The 18,281-nt window shown below is 39.4% G+C and overlaps 1 protein-coding gene across 20 annotated transcripts in view; it reads right to left on the reverse strand.

Annotated features, from left to right (window-relative positions):
• MICAL3 (microtubule associated monooxygenase, calponin and LIM domain containing 3) overlaps positions 1 to 18,281 on the reverse strand; it is a 177,686-nt gene that overhangs the window by 65,858 nt on the left and 93,547 nt on the right. For 13 of the 20 annotated variants that reach the window (XM_040655489.2, XM_046904909.1, XM_046904924.1 and 10 more), the window contains exons 18-25: positions 16,157 to 16,252; positions 13,985 to 14,041; positions 12,072 to 12,176; positions 9,542 to 9,649; positions 7,027 to 7,134; positions 6,182 to 6,368; positions 3,163 to 3,242; positions 1,944 to 2,031 (exon numbers count right to left, since the gene is read on the reverse strand). In XM_040655489.2, coding sequence (XP_040511423.1) covers positions 1,944 to 2,031; positions 3,163 to 3,242; positions 6,182 to 6,368; positions 7,027 to 7,134; positions 9,542 to 9,649; positions 12,072 to 12,176; positions 13,985 to 14,041; positions 16,157 to 16,252 — 829 coding nt within the window. The remainder of the gene's footprint in view (positions 1 to 1,943; positions 2,032 to 3,162; positions 3,243 to 6,181; positions 6,369 to 7,026; positions 7,135 to 9,541; positions 9,650 to 12,071; positions 12,177 to 13,984; positions 14,042 to 16,156; positions 16,253 to 18,281) is intronic. The other 7 variants (XM_046904927.1, XM_046904930.1, XM_046904928.1 and 4 more) reach the window with 2 other exon arrangements.

Consider the following 18,281-nt stretch of genomic DNA (forward strand, 5'->3'; position numbering starts at 1 on the left):
ATTACATTGCCTTAAAGATGAACTAGTTTCATCCAGCTGAGTATGCCCTAATGATGTACTCTGCACAGTATAAGAGCCAAAGCTTTAAAGCTCCAAAATATTTAAAAACAATGCTATAGTTAGACACAGCAAACTGGAGACCTAGATTTCAAGTCTTGCTGCTTGATAAAATGGTGTCTGTTCTACTTTTCTTCTCTAGAAATATTACAGCTCTTCTAACTGTGCCATCGCAGGTGCCAACTATGCCAGCACTACATAAGGAGAGATGGAAATTCCTGGCCTAACATTTGTCCTACTTAGTGATCACGCAGACGCTGTTTGCTGAAGGCTCATTTATAAATGCAAATAATTAAATTTGATCCGTTGGAAGGACTAAATCAAGGAAAGGAGACCGACAGCAACTGTACTGAAAAACTAATTTATATACACAGCTAAACTCTCTTCCACTTCTCATCACCAAGAGCTTCAATCCATAACCTACTTCTCCTATGTCTGTGAATTAACAGCTCCAAGAAATACCTTTTTCATATATCTTAAAGAATATGCTCTATATTAAAAAAAAATCATAAAACCAAAAACTCTTCACCTTTAGAGTAAGCAATTTTAAGCCTAGCCTACAGTATAAAAAAAATGCTGTCATTATCCCACCTGTCAATGGCATTCTGGACATGTCATTTTTCATTGCATTTTTTCTTTCCTCCATTCTACCATATGGAAATTCCAGGCCATTAACAGACAAAACAGCAAGTGTAACTACACTTGAAGAGTCAACTACACACAGTAAGAATGACTTTCTGTCTGTGTTCAGTTACCACCTTAGAAATGCTTGTAATAACAACATGTAAAGTCAAATATAAGCATGATTTTTATCTGCCTATATGTTTTTAATGTTTCTTCTCAATTAGCACTGTGAAGACATTCATTTCTAAATTTTTCCTCTAAGTATGTTCTCCCTCTAAAAGCACCTAATTTCCTTTTTCCATAGCGTTCCAGAACCAATACAAGAACCAAATCTCTTTCCGACACCACTAAGTGAGCATGTAGGGGCTGGGCAAACGAGCATTTGTAGCAGAGTCACTTCTCCCCATGTTAGAAGGAATTAGAATTTTAATTTAATAGGCAAAAATACTTCACAGTAAGACACACACGTTCACTACCTCATTCCCAAAGCCATGGCCAGGAGCAGCACAGAATCTGGCAGTAAGGGAAAAGCACCATGACCTGGCAGCACCACGAAATTCAAGAAGTTTAAGGAATCCCATCCCATTAGCTGTCACAGACACCCAGAATTCCAAAGGAGACACCATCCAGAGATAATGGGATCTTCCCATTCAAGTACTAGATTAATGAACAGAAATTTGGGAGAATGAGAAACGGCTCCCAGATTTCAGGCAAACACAGAAATCCAATTTGAGAATTATTCCAGTGTATCAGAACTCGTAACTTGAGTCAACAGTGTGGTACATACATTACAGACAAAGCCTCTTTATCTGGGTCCACTCAGAGGAGACCCTTAACTGAGGATCTGTGTTTTCCTGGAACTATTTCAGACAGCGTCCTTGAAAGAAATGAGAATATCTAGGCCCCAAAGCCACAATGCAAAGTAACATATTGAGAACTTCACATAACACACGAAATTCACACGGCACCCCAATTCACACGAGTTATACAGCTCATAAAGTTGGGTCACGTTAATTCTTAATGGTCAGCAGACTGCCCACAGAACTCCCCTAGGATCTGCACAAGAACTTCTGACTGGACATAGAGAAAGGGAACCCCAAAAGCCATCAGCTGACACATGAAAAAGGAGTCCAAAGGGTTCTGGGCTACCTGGTGCCCAATCCAGGAAACTGTGCTTTGCAGTCGCTGGCTTGCCACCCTAACTCTGTCAAAGAAGTCGAGAGAGTACTGCACCACCCTGCTAAAGAAGGAAGCGGAGCTACCTGGGGCCCTCTCTGCTGAGGAGGAGATGGAATTTGCCCGTCCACTTCCATCACTTGCCATGGTGTCCTGCAGAGGTCCTTTGGTGTCCTGTAAGAGTGAGGAAGTGAATTAAATCCATATTTAAAATTGCAAGCACCTAGAAAATGCTCTTTTCATATGAGGTTGTATGCACTGAATGCAATGAACTAGGAAGACACCCCTCCTGCAATTAAGATACCCCTTATTCATTGCATAAAGGCAAGGTCTGAATCAAACATGTTCCTTCTCAACTTATGGCTTAAACCCCTGAAAAACAAGCTGGATATCCAAGAAAGTCAAAGCAGTAGGATCCCTGAAGTCTGCTCATCTGGGATACATAACATGTTTCACTTTCGGTCCTTCTTTTTGGCTGGAAGTATGGCACAAATTTTGAGATAGATCCCTAATCCTTCCAAAAAGGTGTACAGCTTTAGCTTGTACTATCAAAACTTGACAAACAGGCAGAAAGATTACCACCACCACCACAAACAAAAACACTATCTAAGGGGGAAGGCCAGTTTGTAGCATTCAATTTTAACAGAACTTGAATGCAAAGAGACTACCACAGAGCTCGCTCACATAGAGAATGCAAAAATACTGAAAAGTGAGTTGAGGAGCCAAATTAAGTCTAATGTGCCTTGGATTATAAAGACAAAAGCGGAGACACCTTTCTGTAATACACAGTAGGTCTTGATCCTATGTTTAAAACACAAATGCTTCCATTACAATAATACAGGAAAAAGGATACCCTTTCTTTCCATACAAGTTCACACTAACAGACAAGCAAACATTCAGAAAAGACAGTACATCTTCTTTATAGCCTATGCAAGTGAGTTACAACTTCGAGTTTCAGAAGAAACGCAAATGATTTGTTTAATCTTAAGGAGAAGCAAAACCAGCAACACAAGTTATTTAGTCTCTACTCAGACTGAATAAGCATTTCAGTATAACAAGAATACAAATCAAAATACTGTTCTGAGTGGATCAGTACATTATTTTATAATAAGAACCATAAAAAGAGAAGTGATAATTGCAAGCTTTTAATGCGAACTTATAGAACTGCAGGACATGATGACATAACAAGCCATTTGATGCATTCTGAATCTTTCCACCTTCACAAAAACAAAAGCATATTTACTCTTTCAATGTTAAGAATCAACACCTATTGACTTGAGATGCTAGATGAAAAGAATGAGTTACCTTTCCTGACACTGCTGGCCTCTTCCTTTGAGCATAACCGGAGAGTCGATAACAGTAGTGGGGCTTACAGTAGAATTTACCTGTGGACAGAACATGAATGATGGTCGACAATGAGAACACAGCACCTTCATACAATATAAACGTCCATCTCGCTACAACTTATTTCCTGTTGTCCTTCCTTCCTCTAGTTTAATCAGTATGCACCGAGATGAGCGCTATCTGAAGTTTTAACTCCAGCCCTCCTCTCTCCCCTGCCTAGCTAGCTTCCCTTCCATTGGGTGCCTGACAGCCATTGAGCGTAATATCCTATCAAACACCAAAGCAAAGCTGTGAGGCTTGTGTGGTATCACATGCTAACAATGCGGCAGTGTGTGAGGAACAAAGAAATCATCACATGAAAAGCTGGCAGAAGCACTTTTGGAAAAAGCAAGAATGAATACAACCAGCAGAGGAAAGAGGGAGAGGAGGGCATTAACTCCCAGAGAACCATCTCTGACAACACACAGCAGTTACTTGCAGAAAGGGCACTCGAGCAATGAGTCATTTTCACAAGTAAGACCAGCTGCGACACTAATGTTTTAGTAACGCTCCGGAAGTCTAGATGGGTTTTCACCAGTATCTGAACACTATCCTAAAGACAAAGCAGCACTAGTGATACCCCAGTGCAAATAATAATAATAGGAGAAAATTGATGGCACGGTTATCTTCCCATGTACCTTTGCTACCATACCCTGCTAAGTGTATGCAGCCCACAGCATACATTCTGCTATCCTCTTCCCACAACTTTTCTAACACATTTCAAATCTATACTCTGACCTTTGCTGCTTTCCACAGTTTCTCTGAGCTGGTACTAGCACAGTATTTTCTCATAGTTTGTTTTATGATAGAAAGGTGGCAAATGCTATCTTTCCAGAACTGCCTGCTTAAATAACCATTTGTTACTGCTGAGTCTTTCAAATTGTTTCAGGGGGACACACCTGAAAAGAGATACAACAGCAAAAACCTTACATACCTAGGCACTGAACCAGACACTGACTGCAGAACACTACAGGACACTCAGTCAGAAAAGCTATATGAATAGCAACCACACGCATATGTTTTATCTTTTCTTTCAAAACAAATCCAGAATGAAACACGAGCTATGCTTTCACAATGATTAGTGATGGTAACACATATTTCTATTTGCTCATATTTGGTATATATACATATGAAATTGTTAACTGCGTAACAGTTACTTCAGAATCGATGCTATAGGTGTGCTGAGACTCCAAGCTTTGTGTTGTTTCATTGTGAGCTATCTGGCCATAACTGTGTACATACACTGGTTGGCAGAGGGAATCAGTAGGTCTGGTGGCAAAGACTGTTTCAGCACATACACCAGACAGAAGACCTCAGCTTGCTATTGCACAATTAATCAGATACCCCATTACTTCTGAATGCACAAAATAACACAGGAGTGCTCAACAACTGCTTTGTCCCAGCTTTGATAATTGATCAAGCTGCTGATTTTATACACTGATTTCAAAATTATCACTGGTCCCTTTAAACTTACAAGTCAAGACCGCTCTCATTCTGGACAAGAAATAATGGGTTTTCTATTCCTTACTGGGTGCCTGGTTTGATGATTCTAAGATTCCTCAATTCTTTGTGATCCAAGCCCATTACTAAAGGTCGCTATATAATTCATCTTCATGAGAAATATTATGTTGGTTCTTTTTGCCCCATAAGTCTAGCTGATGTATCCGTGGCCATTTTCAGTATTTTCAAAAAGATTCAACCCACTTACACAGATATCTATCAATTTTAGAACTTTCCAGTCTGCAGAGAGTATCCTGGAGTTTCATCCTGTAGCATACAGCTTACAATTTTTACTTCATCTTTGACTCGCTTTGACAAAGTGGAAAAGTATTGTTTGTAGCACTTTTTCCTGTTATTTTTATTTCTACATCATCATTACTGGTGTAGAATCCTCTCCACCTAATATCTGACTAGTTTTACTTCATTTTGTACATATTTTATTATTGAGATCAGAGTAAAGATAAATGACAGCTGTGAAAGAAGGCAGAAGTTATACTTCTTGACATACACGAAGCTTTATCTAAGACACTTCTTCAGAAAACATGAATTTTCTGCTAACAAGCAACAAACATAACACTGCCACTCTTTGAAGGATGTTACTCTTCAGAAATGACGTGCAATTTGAAGTTATAATTTTCAACATGCTCATCTTCTGGGTGATAAAATGAGTTTCAACCGCTGCCATACTCTCTGGTCTCTCAGATCTGTCATGTATATCTAATGCTTCCCTTAATCCTTTGTATGTTGGACTCTGTTAACTGAGTCATCAATAAATTTATGAATTTTGCAATCATATTCCTTGCTCCCCAGTCTATAGGACACAGAAAAAAAATTACTGAACATTCAGTAACTAATTCTTTCTCTGTATATTTAGTATTGATCTACCCCTACTCAACTTCCATGTCCCATTTTGCCCCACTAAAATAGAACTTAGTTTGTAATTATCAGTTATCATAGCCCCTGATTATAAACTTCCTCTTTCACTTGATCTACAATGTAGAGTTCTACTGTTGTGTTCTCTTGAAAAGTAAAAGCTGATTATGTCTGCCTCCATCATGTTATGTTCTCTTAAATAAAAAACAAAGTTTAAAATTAAACTCATTTAAAGCTAAATTGAGTTTCCTCATTTAAATGGCATCGAAGGAATACTATAGGATCTAGCCTTCAAAGACAGCTGCCAAACCATTTTAAAGCCCTCAACTACTATTTGTTTCTTTCCATTCCAGCAGCTGTTCTCACATTAACTCCTCACAGCTCTCAGCATTACCTGGCCAGAGGAAATCCACAGGACTTCAATAGTTTGAGAGAATATATCTGGAACTGAAGTCACTCCGTCTCTTAACTCACCAAATAATTTGTAAGCAAACAGTGAGCTGTGAAATCACTGGACAAACTTCCAGGACAGTTAAGAGAATTCTAACAAAAAGGCAATTTCTCTTACCATCTTCAATATCATAGGCGTAAGATGATAACCGCAGAGTGGTGGCACAGTATTCACACTTGAAGCAACTGCGGTGGAAGAACTTGCCTTCGGCACTCAGCCTTTCCATCACATAGACTCGCTTGCGGCAGAAGTAACAGACATCACTGCCTCCCAGGTTCTGGGGGAACTCCTTCTTGAGCGAGCCCTAGACAGAAATAGGCGTGATTAAATTTGTATGTGTCCGTTCTCACCAAGACATATTTTCTCTTCATATTTGCAGATATAGGAGCATCTGGATGCTGCTGTTCTCTGATGCATGGATGCTGTAGTGCTGTGACACAATTCACAGTTTTAGCCAGGAAACAAAAAACTAACCTTAAAGTCCAGTGAAGAAGGTCCTAGGATGCCAAGCCTATGTATGTGAGGAGTAAATTAGGCTCTGGATGGAAAAGTGGACATGAGTACTATTAACGATGACCTTGAAATAAACGACTGAGGGAGGCATACGATAGAAAGGCAAAACCACTAAGAGACCCTTCAAACTGCAATTCTTAGACCAAAATAGTACCTCCCATAGTAAATAACAATGTTGAAGTAGCCACAGTGGATCAAACACATCTTCACAAATATGACCAGCAGTTTGGCAACTGATTGTATCTAATCCTTGAGTGCTGAGATTAGATTCAGCAATTTCGCAAGGAAAATGAGGACAAGAGAGAGGGTGGATGGAGAAAGGGAAGTTAAGTCTTTTACAAAGCTACTAAGGATTCCAACATCTGTACTAACAACTGGACTCTCACATTACTTCAGATCTACAGTACGTCTAATCACAAACACACATCGTCTTCTGCACATCATCTTACCAGTTCCTTCTTGTCTAGAAGGGTTTTGGGTTGCTCTTTCCTTTGAAGCTGATTGGCTATCTGCTCAGCCAATGAGCTCACTCCGCCTGTGTACATCTTTATATACTTCTACCAGATGGATGGAGTAAAACAAAAGGGAAGTGAGAGAAGAAAAAGAAATAAAATTATAAAAATGACTAAAATGATAATAGGTTAGGTGGTGAAAAGGTGCAGGAAGGTAAAACCATGCCAAGACAGTGGACAATATGGAGTGACAAGTAGTAACAGCAAAGCTAGTGTCATCAGTAATCACTGGAACAGTCCAATATCAACTGCAACTATGAAAAAGAAGGTTTGCATTTTGCATTCTCTAAGTGCTCTAGAAATACTATGATGATGAAGAAAGCCAAGTTGTTTCTTGCTTATGGGGCACTTTGCACCTGGAAACCTGAACACATTTACTTCTCAAAGATGAAACCAAATATAGGCTAAGATTTTAGGTTCCAGGTAAAATTGGCATCAGAATCAAAGACATTTTGGAAGACACGTCATGGAGTCTAATGTAACATGCTGATTGCAACAGTTTATTTATATGCTTAGCACCTGAAAAGATTTCATTTAAAGTGCATTCACAGAGCAGGAAGAAATCCTTAACTCAGGAACTCACAGTCATTCAAAACTATCATTTTTTCCAAAGCTAAAAATACATAGAAGTTTATATGGAAAAGGATGGCAAAAATCTCGTCCAACACTTTAAAGCCATACCTGCAAACATCTGGAACGTGAATTTGCTCAACACTGAACATGGCTTTATGACTAGGCTTTTCTCCATCGTGAGTATTGACTGACGCAATAACTGCGGATAGCTAAAAACCCTCCAGTATTCTGAGAAACCTAGGCATGTTGGCAGTTACACTAGATGGTCTAAAATGAGTCTGCAAGCCATGTTCAGTCACTGCAGGAGCAGAGGAAGTGATTTTCAACGGAAATAATTTCAGCCATCATCAATAATTACATGGTTAGGAGAATTATGTGCTTACATCCGTGTTAGCTTAATCACTGCACACACCACAAGTTTGACTCAGCAGAGCAGCAAAGAGCACGCCAAGCAATTTTCCTTTTCCAAACTAAGAAGTATTGTGAACGTTTCTAGCTGGAGCCTCCTCAGGAAATGAAGGAGCAGAGAGACACTGCCTTCTGGCAAGTACAAAATCACTAGGATAACAGTATCTTGAAGGAAAAGACTCAACTCTTCTCTCAAGATTCCCATTACCATACTAGAAGTAGTTATTTCCCATAACTAACAACGCAGCGTATGTTTCACAAGTGTGGTTATTAGCCTTTTAGAAATCTTTAAGACCTTCCCATATTCAGACATGAGAAAAGCAGGAAGCATCACAAAAATCTGAAATCCATCACAGAATGGTATTTCAGGGGGAAAAGGGTCTGAAAATGGCATGCTTGGCCATCAGAGATTGTCGTTAGTATCACTGAAGTCCTAATTCCTCAAGAGCTATGTCACTACAATAAAGGAAGTTTATTTCTGCCCACAAAGAATTTATGCTAGCTCCTCTTACAGGTTTGTCTGCTAAATCCAGCCCCAAATGTTGAGCACTTGCATATACAAGAAATAATACAATTTGTCTTTCAGAATTTTCCAGCTTTTCCAGGGGAAGCAGGTGCTTTCAACAGAAATTTTCTTTCAGCTGGAACTGCATTTCAACTGAACAAGTTCTGATTTGAAATCTTCACCCAGTCTTAACTGCAGGTGCTCCAGGATCTTTGAATTTCTATTAGCACATATAAAGTTCCGTGCCCAAAAACTGATTATGCTGATCTTAACTCACAACATCTGGGACTATTTGGTGTTGGAAACGTAATTGCTCGAAGTTTGATTTTAGGTTCAGTGGTTCTGATTTCTCTACCTATACATGACAATTGGTCTAATATTGAATTTTTAATGGAGCTCTTTAACTTTCCTTGGACAAATGTCTTCAAGATATGCAACGTTCTGAAATGTTTTCAACAGTGAGCAAAGAACCACTTCAGCTTACGTCAAATCAAAGTCCTATTGTTTGCTTGCATGACAACTGCAACTAGATGAAATTCCCAGAGATTTTTCAGAAAGCCAAAGTATTCTGTATTTCGTACTATCAATTAAGCATATACATACAAGCCCATTCTGTAGTTTGGCCCAGAATGTCAACAAAAGCAGCAAGCAAAACAAGAAAGCCTTGTTCCAAAGCTAGACAATTAGTGCTCAAAAAAACCCAATTTGAGAGTGAGATGTACCAGAAGCTTTTACATTTGCGCCAAAAGTTACATATATTTAGTTTCAAACTGCTTTATGGTTGACAACAAGCTATGCCACAGGCTGCCCGATTCCTCAGTTGTGCATGAATATGCACACATATCGCATTTTGCAGGTGAAGTGTTGCAAGCCTAGCCATCTCTTGTGGTTTGCCCTTGGCTGGTGGGACCAGGGTGGGTAAGTGACACAGCTGAGTGCACCTAGCAATGCTCAGGCCAATGCTACCTGTCGAAGAGAGTCAGATGAAGGTGAAGAAGGGCGATTAGAAGAACGGAGGCTAAGGGAGAGCTCCCACTGGTCAACAAAGAATCGGCGAGACGGTTCAGTCTCAGGCTAAAAAATAAAATAAGAATCACAACAATCATACATAGATATGAAGGAAAACCAGGTGAAAATAAAAATAAAAATTCAGGCCCTTTTGCCCACCACAAAAAAATATATATTCTTAATGACATTTGTAGGACAGCTTGGAAAAAAATGTCCAGCGCATCTTCAATTTCTCCCTAGTGAGGCAGAGTACGTTATTCTTAATTTGTCCTTTATTACGTTTTAAGTCACTGAGGGCCATTTGGAAGCAGTTACCTACTTCCACAGATGTCCAGCCTCCTGTAACCCAACAAACTAAGCCACTGGCACAGATCCCAGATCAATTTCCTCTGTTCCTCCTGTATCTCCTGTTGTTCCATATTGCTGGCTCAAGACACTAGGATTGTATTTCGGGCCACATGAGACCTCTTCTACATTTTAACTATAAATGCAAAAAAAAAAAAAAAAAAAAAAAAAAAAGATCCTGCTCTCCTTCGAGCTTCGAGGTGGGAGAAATTAACTTATAACCACTGCCAACAAGCAGCGCCAGATTTCCAGTATAAAATTTAATGGAAGTAGATTTGAAACACCACAGTAAAAATAATTAAACAATATAATGCAATCTGCCATTTCTGCTTATCAAGTGGCAAAGAGCAAATCCCTAACTGAGAATGTGCATCCTTCTGAAATGGGCCCTTCACAGGAGGGCTAGACATAACAGACAGTACTGGTAGGAAATGTGCATTTCTTAAAATTACTATCAGGAAGAAAAAAATATATAAATTTCAAATATTTGACTTTCTTTTAAAAGAAAATTATCCTTTGTTTTACAAAAAAGACAAAAATAAATGCCACGAAGCTACTTGACCCACAAAAATAGTAATTTATAGCCACTTACAAAAATCTAGCTTTGAGATTAAACCTATTGCACACAATACAAAATAGGTGGGTTTTCAGAAATATAACTGTATATCAAACACTGATTTTCTATACTGAAGATCATCAATACTTAAATTGCCTTTCTGAAAATTTCTTACTTTCCCCGAGCTTTCTCTTAGTACTCTACTTCTTCTTGATTTCTTTCCCTAAATCCCACACTATAATCTGTCATTGTCTGCAGTGTTCCAACATCTGTTTCCTTCTTTATCTCTGCCTTACCCTCTTTATCCTTTCCACTACTTTGTATTCTCCATCTTCACTATATTTTCTCTCCTTCTTAATTCTACGCTGTAGAAAACTAAGATTTTTTTTCTCTGCAATGCAATACTGTAATCTTCTCCACCCTCAAAAAGAGCCTGAAAGTGCTAAATAGCAAGAAGGTAGGAAGTAGATGTCTGGGCCCAGATGTTAGCTTCTGCACCATTATTCCTACACAGTAATGAAACACATATGAGCATGCTATCCTCGGATCACGCCTGAGATCTTCAGTTGTGTCACCCATTAACAAATAGAGGCTGGTATGTTAAAAGGAGTCTCCTTACCCACACTTACATGGTTTCTTCTATGTCTGCAACATCCTACCTCAAATCCAGCCAAAGGTTCGCTCTTCCTTCCTGGAGAACAGCTTCACTGATTTTAATCATTAAATCAGCAAAGACTGCATCCCCAAAGAACAGCAGTTAAAAGCAACCTATTTGTTACACATTTCCTTTTGAGATGGCTCGGAAAAGTTATGTCCACCAGCAAAAGTTATAGGACTGTTTATACTCCTGCTCAAGAAGACAGCTGAATTTTGGATAGTTAAAATCAAAACCATAAATTCTGCAAAAAAATCACTTAAGTTGATAGCGTTTTCTAAAAGTACTCTCCAGTTTGCCAAAGGCTGTTGAAGACAACCAAAAACAGAAATGGGGCAAGGAATGAGAAACAAAAGAAGCCACAGTTCAAATTGGCACACTCCCATGTGCCAGAGAAGACAAACATGAGAGAAAATTAAGGACAAAAGCAAACCAAACCAAAAGTGTGCAGCTGAATCAAAGACAATCGGCACAAACCGCCAAGTCTGTTGCTGGAAATAATAATACAGGAAGCATGGGCACCAAAGTCATTCTTCAGAGCCAGGAGTTATGCTTGGAAAATGCATGTATTCCTGCTTCCAGCAGCAAGTAAAACTGGGGAGCAACTGACTGGTAAACGAGCACTCTGAGATGATTTGATCTGGTCCAGCTGGTTTCCAAGCATGCGCTCTGAAGCTTGGAGGCTGCTTTTTACCCTATTGATTGCACTGTTTTGTGAAACAGAGGCATTCATCAAGGAGACTGGTAGGAGCTGTCAAGTCTAATAAAAAATACGACACAAAATAAACTTGCTCTTCCGTTTTTATCCACAGGACTGTGTGCAGCAACGGTCCCTGTATTTCGGTGAGCTCTTCTACCTGTGTGACCCCAGATGCCAGCGGTACCCAGACTGACCCACTGGTACAGCACACAGACAGCGGAGCTGTAGTCACCTGATGCCTCGCTGCAGGCCTGGGCTCCAGGAGGGCAGCCAGCTGACATGCCCTTTGTTCAACATTCTCAGGCACTTGGTCATCAGAAAATAAACGAGGAGATCTCTGTGAGATAAGGAAGGAGGGAGGAAGTAAATAAACCGGAGGGGGGGGAAAAAAAAAAAGTCCCAAAAGGAAAGCCAGACAAAAGGTATGAAATTCACATGCAGAGCAGTGAAAGAAGCTCCCCTCTGAAAACTGTTTTCATTTCTATTGTGCACTGGATTACTATTCTAATGAAGTGCTAAACGTTGACCCTCCAGGCCAGGAGAAAAAAACAGCTGAATTAGACATTATTCACAGCTCTCCCACTGCTGCAGCAAGCACAGAGCTGCTCTCTGGCATTACCATCCAAAGAACCCCCACCACTCTACATCAAGATGTGGCTTTATCATGCACAAAGGAACTGATTCACCAACATCATTCTATTACAGTTCTTTCATTTTTGTCAAGGATTTCTTTTATGCATCTAAACCCGCACATATTTGTGTTCCTCAGATCTTCTGCACAGAAACACACATTTTTAGGGAAGTGGATTTCAGTTTTAATAAAGAATGAATTAGTCTCCTTAAGGATGCTGGCAGTATATAAAAAGAGAATGCTGTACTTATCAACGAGAGGATGGTTAACGAGACTGGCTGGTTGATGCAAAGCATAGCAAAATCAAACTACCACAGAAGTTTCAGTTTTGCTTCTGCACTTGTCTGCACTGCCACGTCAACACACCCCCGGCACAACATTTCACACCTCTGCTATTCTGGTCCTTCATATCAATCTTGCTAACATGGAAAAAAGACCTGGCTTGGGGCCTGCTGTACAGAGCAGGAGTATCACTTGCAACACCACATACCCTTCAGCTAATATGTTTGTAGCATTCAAAAGTAAATAGAGCAGGAACTACACGTGTGTGTAAACGTGTGTGAAGAAACCTCAGGATCGATTTGTCAAGAAAGCCGGAGTGCTGCTACATGTTGTTAACCGTTCTTCAAAGCAGAACAGAAAACTGGGTTCACACCCAATCAGTGGGAAACAATTTTCCATTCAAATGCATTAATAACACTCTCTATTTCCAGCTGCTTTCAGTTCCACCTACTCCTCTCTACTAGATCATTTTCACTAAAACTAGGGCCTGTTATAAAGCTGTGGGTTCTGTGTCACTGCAGACACATGCTCATTCATTTTCCACTGCCTGTCAGAAAACATTCAGCCCACAAGTGCCTTTTGTGTAGAACACATTTTTGAAGTTGTAACAGTTTTATAGCTGGCTATCATTTATGATTTCATTCATTAAAAGCCTTTACTGGAATGTCAATTAATTTGCCAATGTGAATTCAAATAAACTCATTCTTTTGATTGCCTCTCCCTCCTTTTCCCATGCTTCTGTATAATACTGAACCACTCAGACAGCCCGTTGAATATTCCATTAATAAGAAGGCTTCAAAGCCTCCATACTACATAATGCCTCATATTTGGCCTGTAGGAGGCAGGATGGAATGCCAGTTGTTTAACCATCCAGAAAGCAAGCAGCGAACACAATGCAACTGTGTTCACATGAATTAGCACAAAACATAACTCTTCTTGTTCTGCTACAGCCATAGCATACTTCAATAAAGAGGTGTAAGAGAAAAAGAAGAACGGGAAGAGCTCAAGTGCCAAACACATGGCAAAATAAAAGCATATAGCAAACTGTTGAAGGCTTGTTATGCATTTACGTGGGCATCACACAGAAACAGTCACTCCTCATTGCAGTTGCAGCGTGTTAACAGCAGCATTAGGTAAGTGTGTTTCACTACATGGTACATTTGCTCCCTGAATTGCACACATCCAACACAGCATTGTGTCATCAGCATCCATGCCATGTTCATGCTGTTTACCCTTTCCTGTCTGGGACTCTGCTCCCCAGGATATCCAGCACCAGGTTCCCTGTATCTCTGCAGGCAACAAATTATGAGCTTAATAACAATCACAGACCGATTTCCTAGTCAAACAGACTTTGTCTTACTTTGTTGACAATGCAAGCACAAAAGAAGTCATAATGAAAGATAAGTATTTTATTAAGAAGAATATTCTAAAACTGACAGTAATAATGTGGCTCCTGCAGGTAAGATTTAAGAAAAACAGTTTATATATACTCATATTAAGTCAGTTGACCACAGTTAGTGCAGTAAAGATAGTAAGACACTCAATACAACTCATACTGTGATGTTAGGTCAAAGGAAGTAAATAGAAGTTTAGAAGAAGTGGCAGAAAGACTCCATTAGCAGTGCAGAGAGAGTTTTGAAAAGACACGAGTGTAAGAAGGACACAGATCCATCCACCTGACTTGCCATGAGGCCTTGGGCCAAGACAACTTCAGAAAAATAAGGGGAAAAAAATCTCTCCAAAGGCAGACCCCTTGACAGGCTGTAATGGATTAGCTCTGTAGCACAGGATGCATATATTCCTCAGAATTAAAAGGAGGAAGCTTTTTTTTTTTTTTTTTTTTTTTTAGTAAAGAGACACGCAAAAATTTTCCTATGGGACGCAACACAGAAAATAGTGAAAACATATTTGGACCCCAGCAGCAGTAAGCTCTCACGACTGAACAAGGCAAGTGAAACACAGGACAAACATAACACCCAGAGAAGAGAGGGAGGGAAAGACAGAGAGCTAACGGGTCCTCAGTTACTGAAAGCCCTTTATTTCATGTGGAAAATGACTGCCCTATCGTAGGTTGAAAAGTAAATTTCACCATTGCCTTTGCTTCTCTATCTGCAAACTTCGGGAAAAATTGTTGTTTTCTCATAAAAGTTATCTGTTATAATCTTAAAAAGACTTTGACAAGAGGAAGGTTACTAGCTATCACAATACCTAATGATACAATTCCCCATTACAGTCAGTTCATTTCAGCTATGGATTTTGCCCATTCTACCCAGATAGGCACCCCTGAATCCTTCCTTGCACCATGCTGTCCACAGTGTGCCAGAAAAATAGTTACTTTTCCGTTAGGACAGTTTTAAATCAGATCAACAAGCAGCCCTGATTTGTCTTGTGGGTGCACAACCTGACACAGGAGAGGCGGCAGAGAACGTATGGGTCAAAAAGGAATGACCCTCCTCTACTCTCCTTAAAGGTAATATGCATTTATGGAGTTGATAAACCTACAGGTGCTCAGAGAAGAAACATTATCTATCTTTGGGGAAATTTACTTGTGTAATTACTATTGAATGTATGGGATGTCTCTGGCACTGCAGCTGCCTTTTTATCGCTTAAAAGATTAGTTCAAGGAGTGAAATTTATTACTGCAGTAGGAAAATGAAACAAAAATAGATACAACTGAAAGAAGCAGGATGACCGTGTACAACAAACCAACAGGCATTTAAAGATCTCAGGTAATATTTAACTAGAAAGACAACAAATACACGTGTACACACATCTGGCTGCACACGTATATGCTGTGTGCAGAACAAGGCTTACACCGAATCCAGACTAAGACAGACAGAATGCAAAGTCTTGTTGAGACAAAGGACTGAGTGTGGGGGAAACAGAAGGATCAAATCAGACATATGCAGGGCACAACAATAGTTCAAAAAAGCACTTCATAGAAGTAAACTTGAAAGAGTTTCATGGATAAAAGAGGAAATTCTCAGTCACACTTCTATAAACAAAAAGCAGAGATGGAGAAAACTTTCCATCTCTGAACTACTCCAAAAAGTAGTTAACTTCTGTGTAGAAAAAGGAGTTTCTGGGTGGTGAACAACCTATATGTAATACAGGATCAAGTTCTAAGGCTTAGACAGAGGCATCCCATTGAAGGCTACTGTGATTACCAATTAACCTACAGTGAAATCTCAAGATCTCCAGTGCATTAGATAGTCACCATAACCATATTTTTTGTGAGATAGCACTGTACTGCGTGTCTAATCTAAGACGGTGATGAAGCCTTATCTACATCTGAAAAAAGGAAAATTGGAAATGTATTTATAAATGGGATATCTGATAATTGATTTAGTCACTTGTACAAGCAGTGATGAAGAGAGAGGGACAGATCATGCAGAGGGAATCACCTGCAGCCTGGGATACGGTGGAGAGGAAGGTGGAGTGGAAGAAGAGAGCATGATCACTTTTTTGGGGCAGGTCCGAGAGCGTTCCTTACTCCTCATCTTTTTTTAAAACAGAAAAAGAAATAAAAAATCATAATAATGGTAGGAAAGCTAAGATAACATTTCCATTCTTTGACTTTGGGAGGACAGGCCAGAACGCGTAAACTGAGAGATTGCAATCTTCTGCTCATACTTCTTACTAATGATCTAAAGCCACATTTTACCGAAGCTGAAAGAGGTAAATTTTTCTCCTGTATGTACAGGATCACATGTCTGTTTGACAGAATCTTCGACAGACAGCCAATAAACGTGTAGTTACAGCAATAACCAACTAAACCAACCATTTCTGACTCAAGAACTTACTTACAGACAAATATACAACTTGGAACTCTCAACAGCAGAACTGGACTGCACTTTTTGCTTCATGAAAAGCTACTTATTGCTGTGCTCTGCAGAGTTTAAGAATATCCATTGTGTTGACCTAATTACCCTTGCTTGCAGTTCATTAGCAATACAATTCATGTCACAGTGCTCTGTTCTTGGCTTCAAGTCCATCTTCTCTGCCTCACAGATATTAAACCATCTCAGGTAAATTAAATCGCACTTTGCCATTCTACTAGAACAGAAATACAGCTGCTTTAAAGGCAATATGTAGACATCTAGTGATCTGAAGAGTGCACAATGCAGATATGTCCTCATTTTTATACACCAAAAGAACATGCCCTCCTAGTTCTTTATGTCATTGTTATGGATAGTCTTTAAATGTACCTTCTGCCTATTCTTTTTTTTACCAGAGCATATCTGGCAATTGTTGCACTGAAAAAAATAAACAAAGCCTGTGTACTTGGAACCACTGTTAGATAGCCTTTAAAGAAACAGCATGCTGTTTAAAGATATATAGATGCTCACTATGGTCCTGACAGCTGAGCTGGCACTAACATCTTTCGGGTGTTCTCTTCCCCTTCAGCAAAAAAGTCAATTGTAATTCAAACAGATGTTACAAGCAGCTTAAACTAAGCCACATGACTTTGCACTGAAGTAAATGAGGAACATTTATACACTCAGCCTTGAAGGCACTAATTTCAAGCAGAAAGGCTGGCAACATTTTCAACCACTACAGCTGTTATAGCCTGTCATCTAACAACAGCCTAGTTTGCATTTCAGATTTCAGTATATTCACAGAGTTGTGTAATTTTTCACAGCAGATCATAATATATAGCATTATATAGGATGTAATACCCATTTCTGAGCATGCAAAGATAAAGATGGCTACAGGAATGAGGAAACAAAAGCATATCAACATGTTCAAATGAGAAATTAGTTAGGAAAACAGTATTGGTAATGTAAGCTCTCTTCTGCTGAGATTTCAGCTCCAACTGACTGTGGCCATTTCATTCACTACATGTCTTCAAAAATCACAATTAGAACAGAGCTACTGAGAAGCGTTTTTACTGCTGCACTTATATCATATTTCAGGGAACCATCTCGAAAGAACAAGCATCAGATCTCCAGAGGCAGATGAGATCTGCATTATACAGCGTGTGATTTCGGTCTTACAAGCAACACATCAGATGTCTTTGCACACATCACTGATTTCAGCTTGTGTATTACACTCTTCTTGTTGTGGGGACATGTCTGAGACTATGGCAGAAAACTGCTGAAAACCATAAGCTGAGAGTCTGGAAAACCTGGACAAAATTCAGCTTAATGGGCTAATCTCCCATACCATACCCAAACAGTCATATATTCTTCTGCATAGACTATATGGCTTTATGATCCCAGATGAGAAGCTCAAAAAACATGACTGGCCAAAAGCAGTGAAAACAGACAGCAACAGTACACAACATGGAAGATGTTTTTGCACAGCGAGGAGTTAATTTGAGATTAACCACCATACCATAAAATGCAATCCAGACTTTTTAAGGGATATTATGATCATATAAAAACTTCCTCATATTTCTACTGTGCACATACACAAACATTATCTTAATGCATTACTAGGTACTGCTAATAGCATGAACCAGCTTTGACAATACAGATGAACATTCTCAATGTGTAGTTCAATAAAGAAAGTACTGCGGTCCAATTC

The sequence above is a fragment of the Gallus gallus genome, chromosome 1, assembly GCF_016699485.2.
Source record: "Gallus gallus isolate bGalGal1 chromosome 1, bGalGal1.mat.broiler.GRCg7b, whole genome shotgun sequence".
NCBI classification, from domain to species: Eukaryota; Metazoa; Chordata; class Aves; order Galliformes; family Phasianidae; genus Gallus; species Gallus gallus.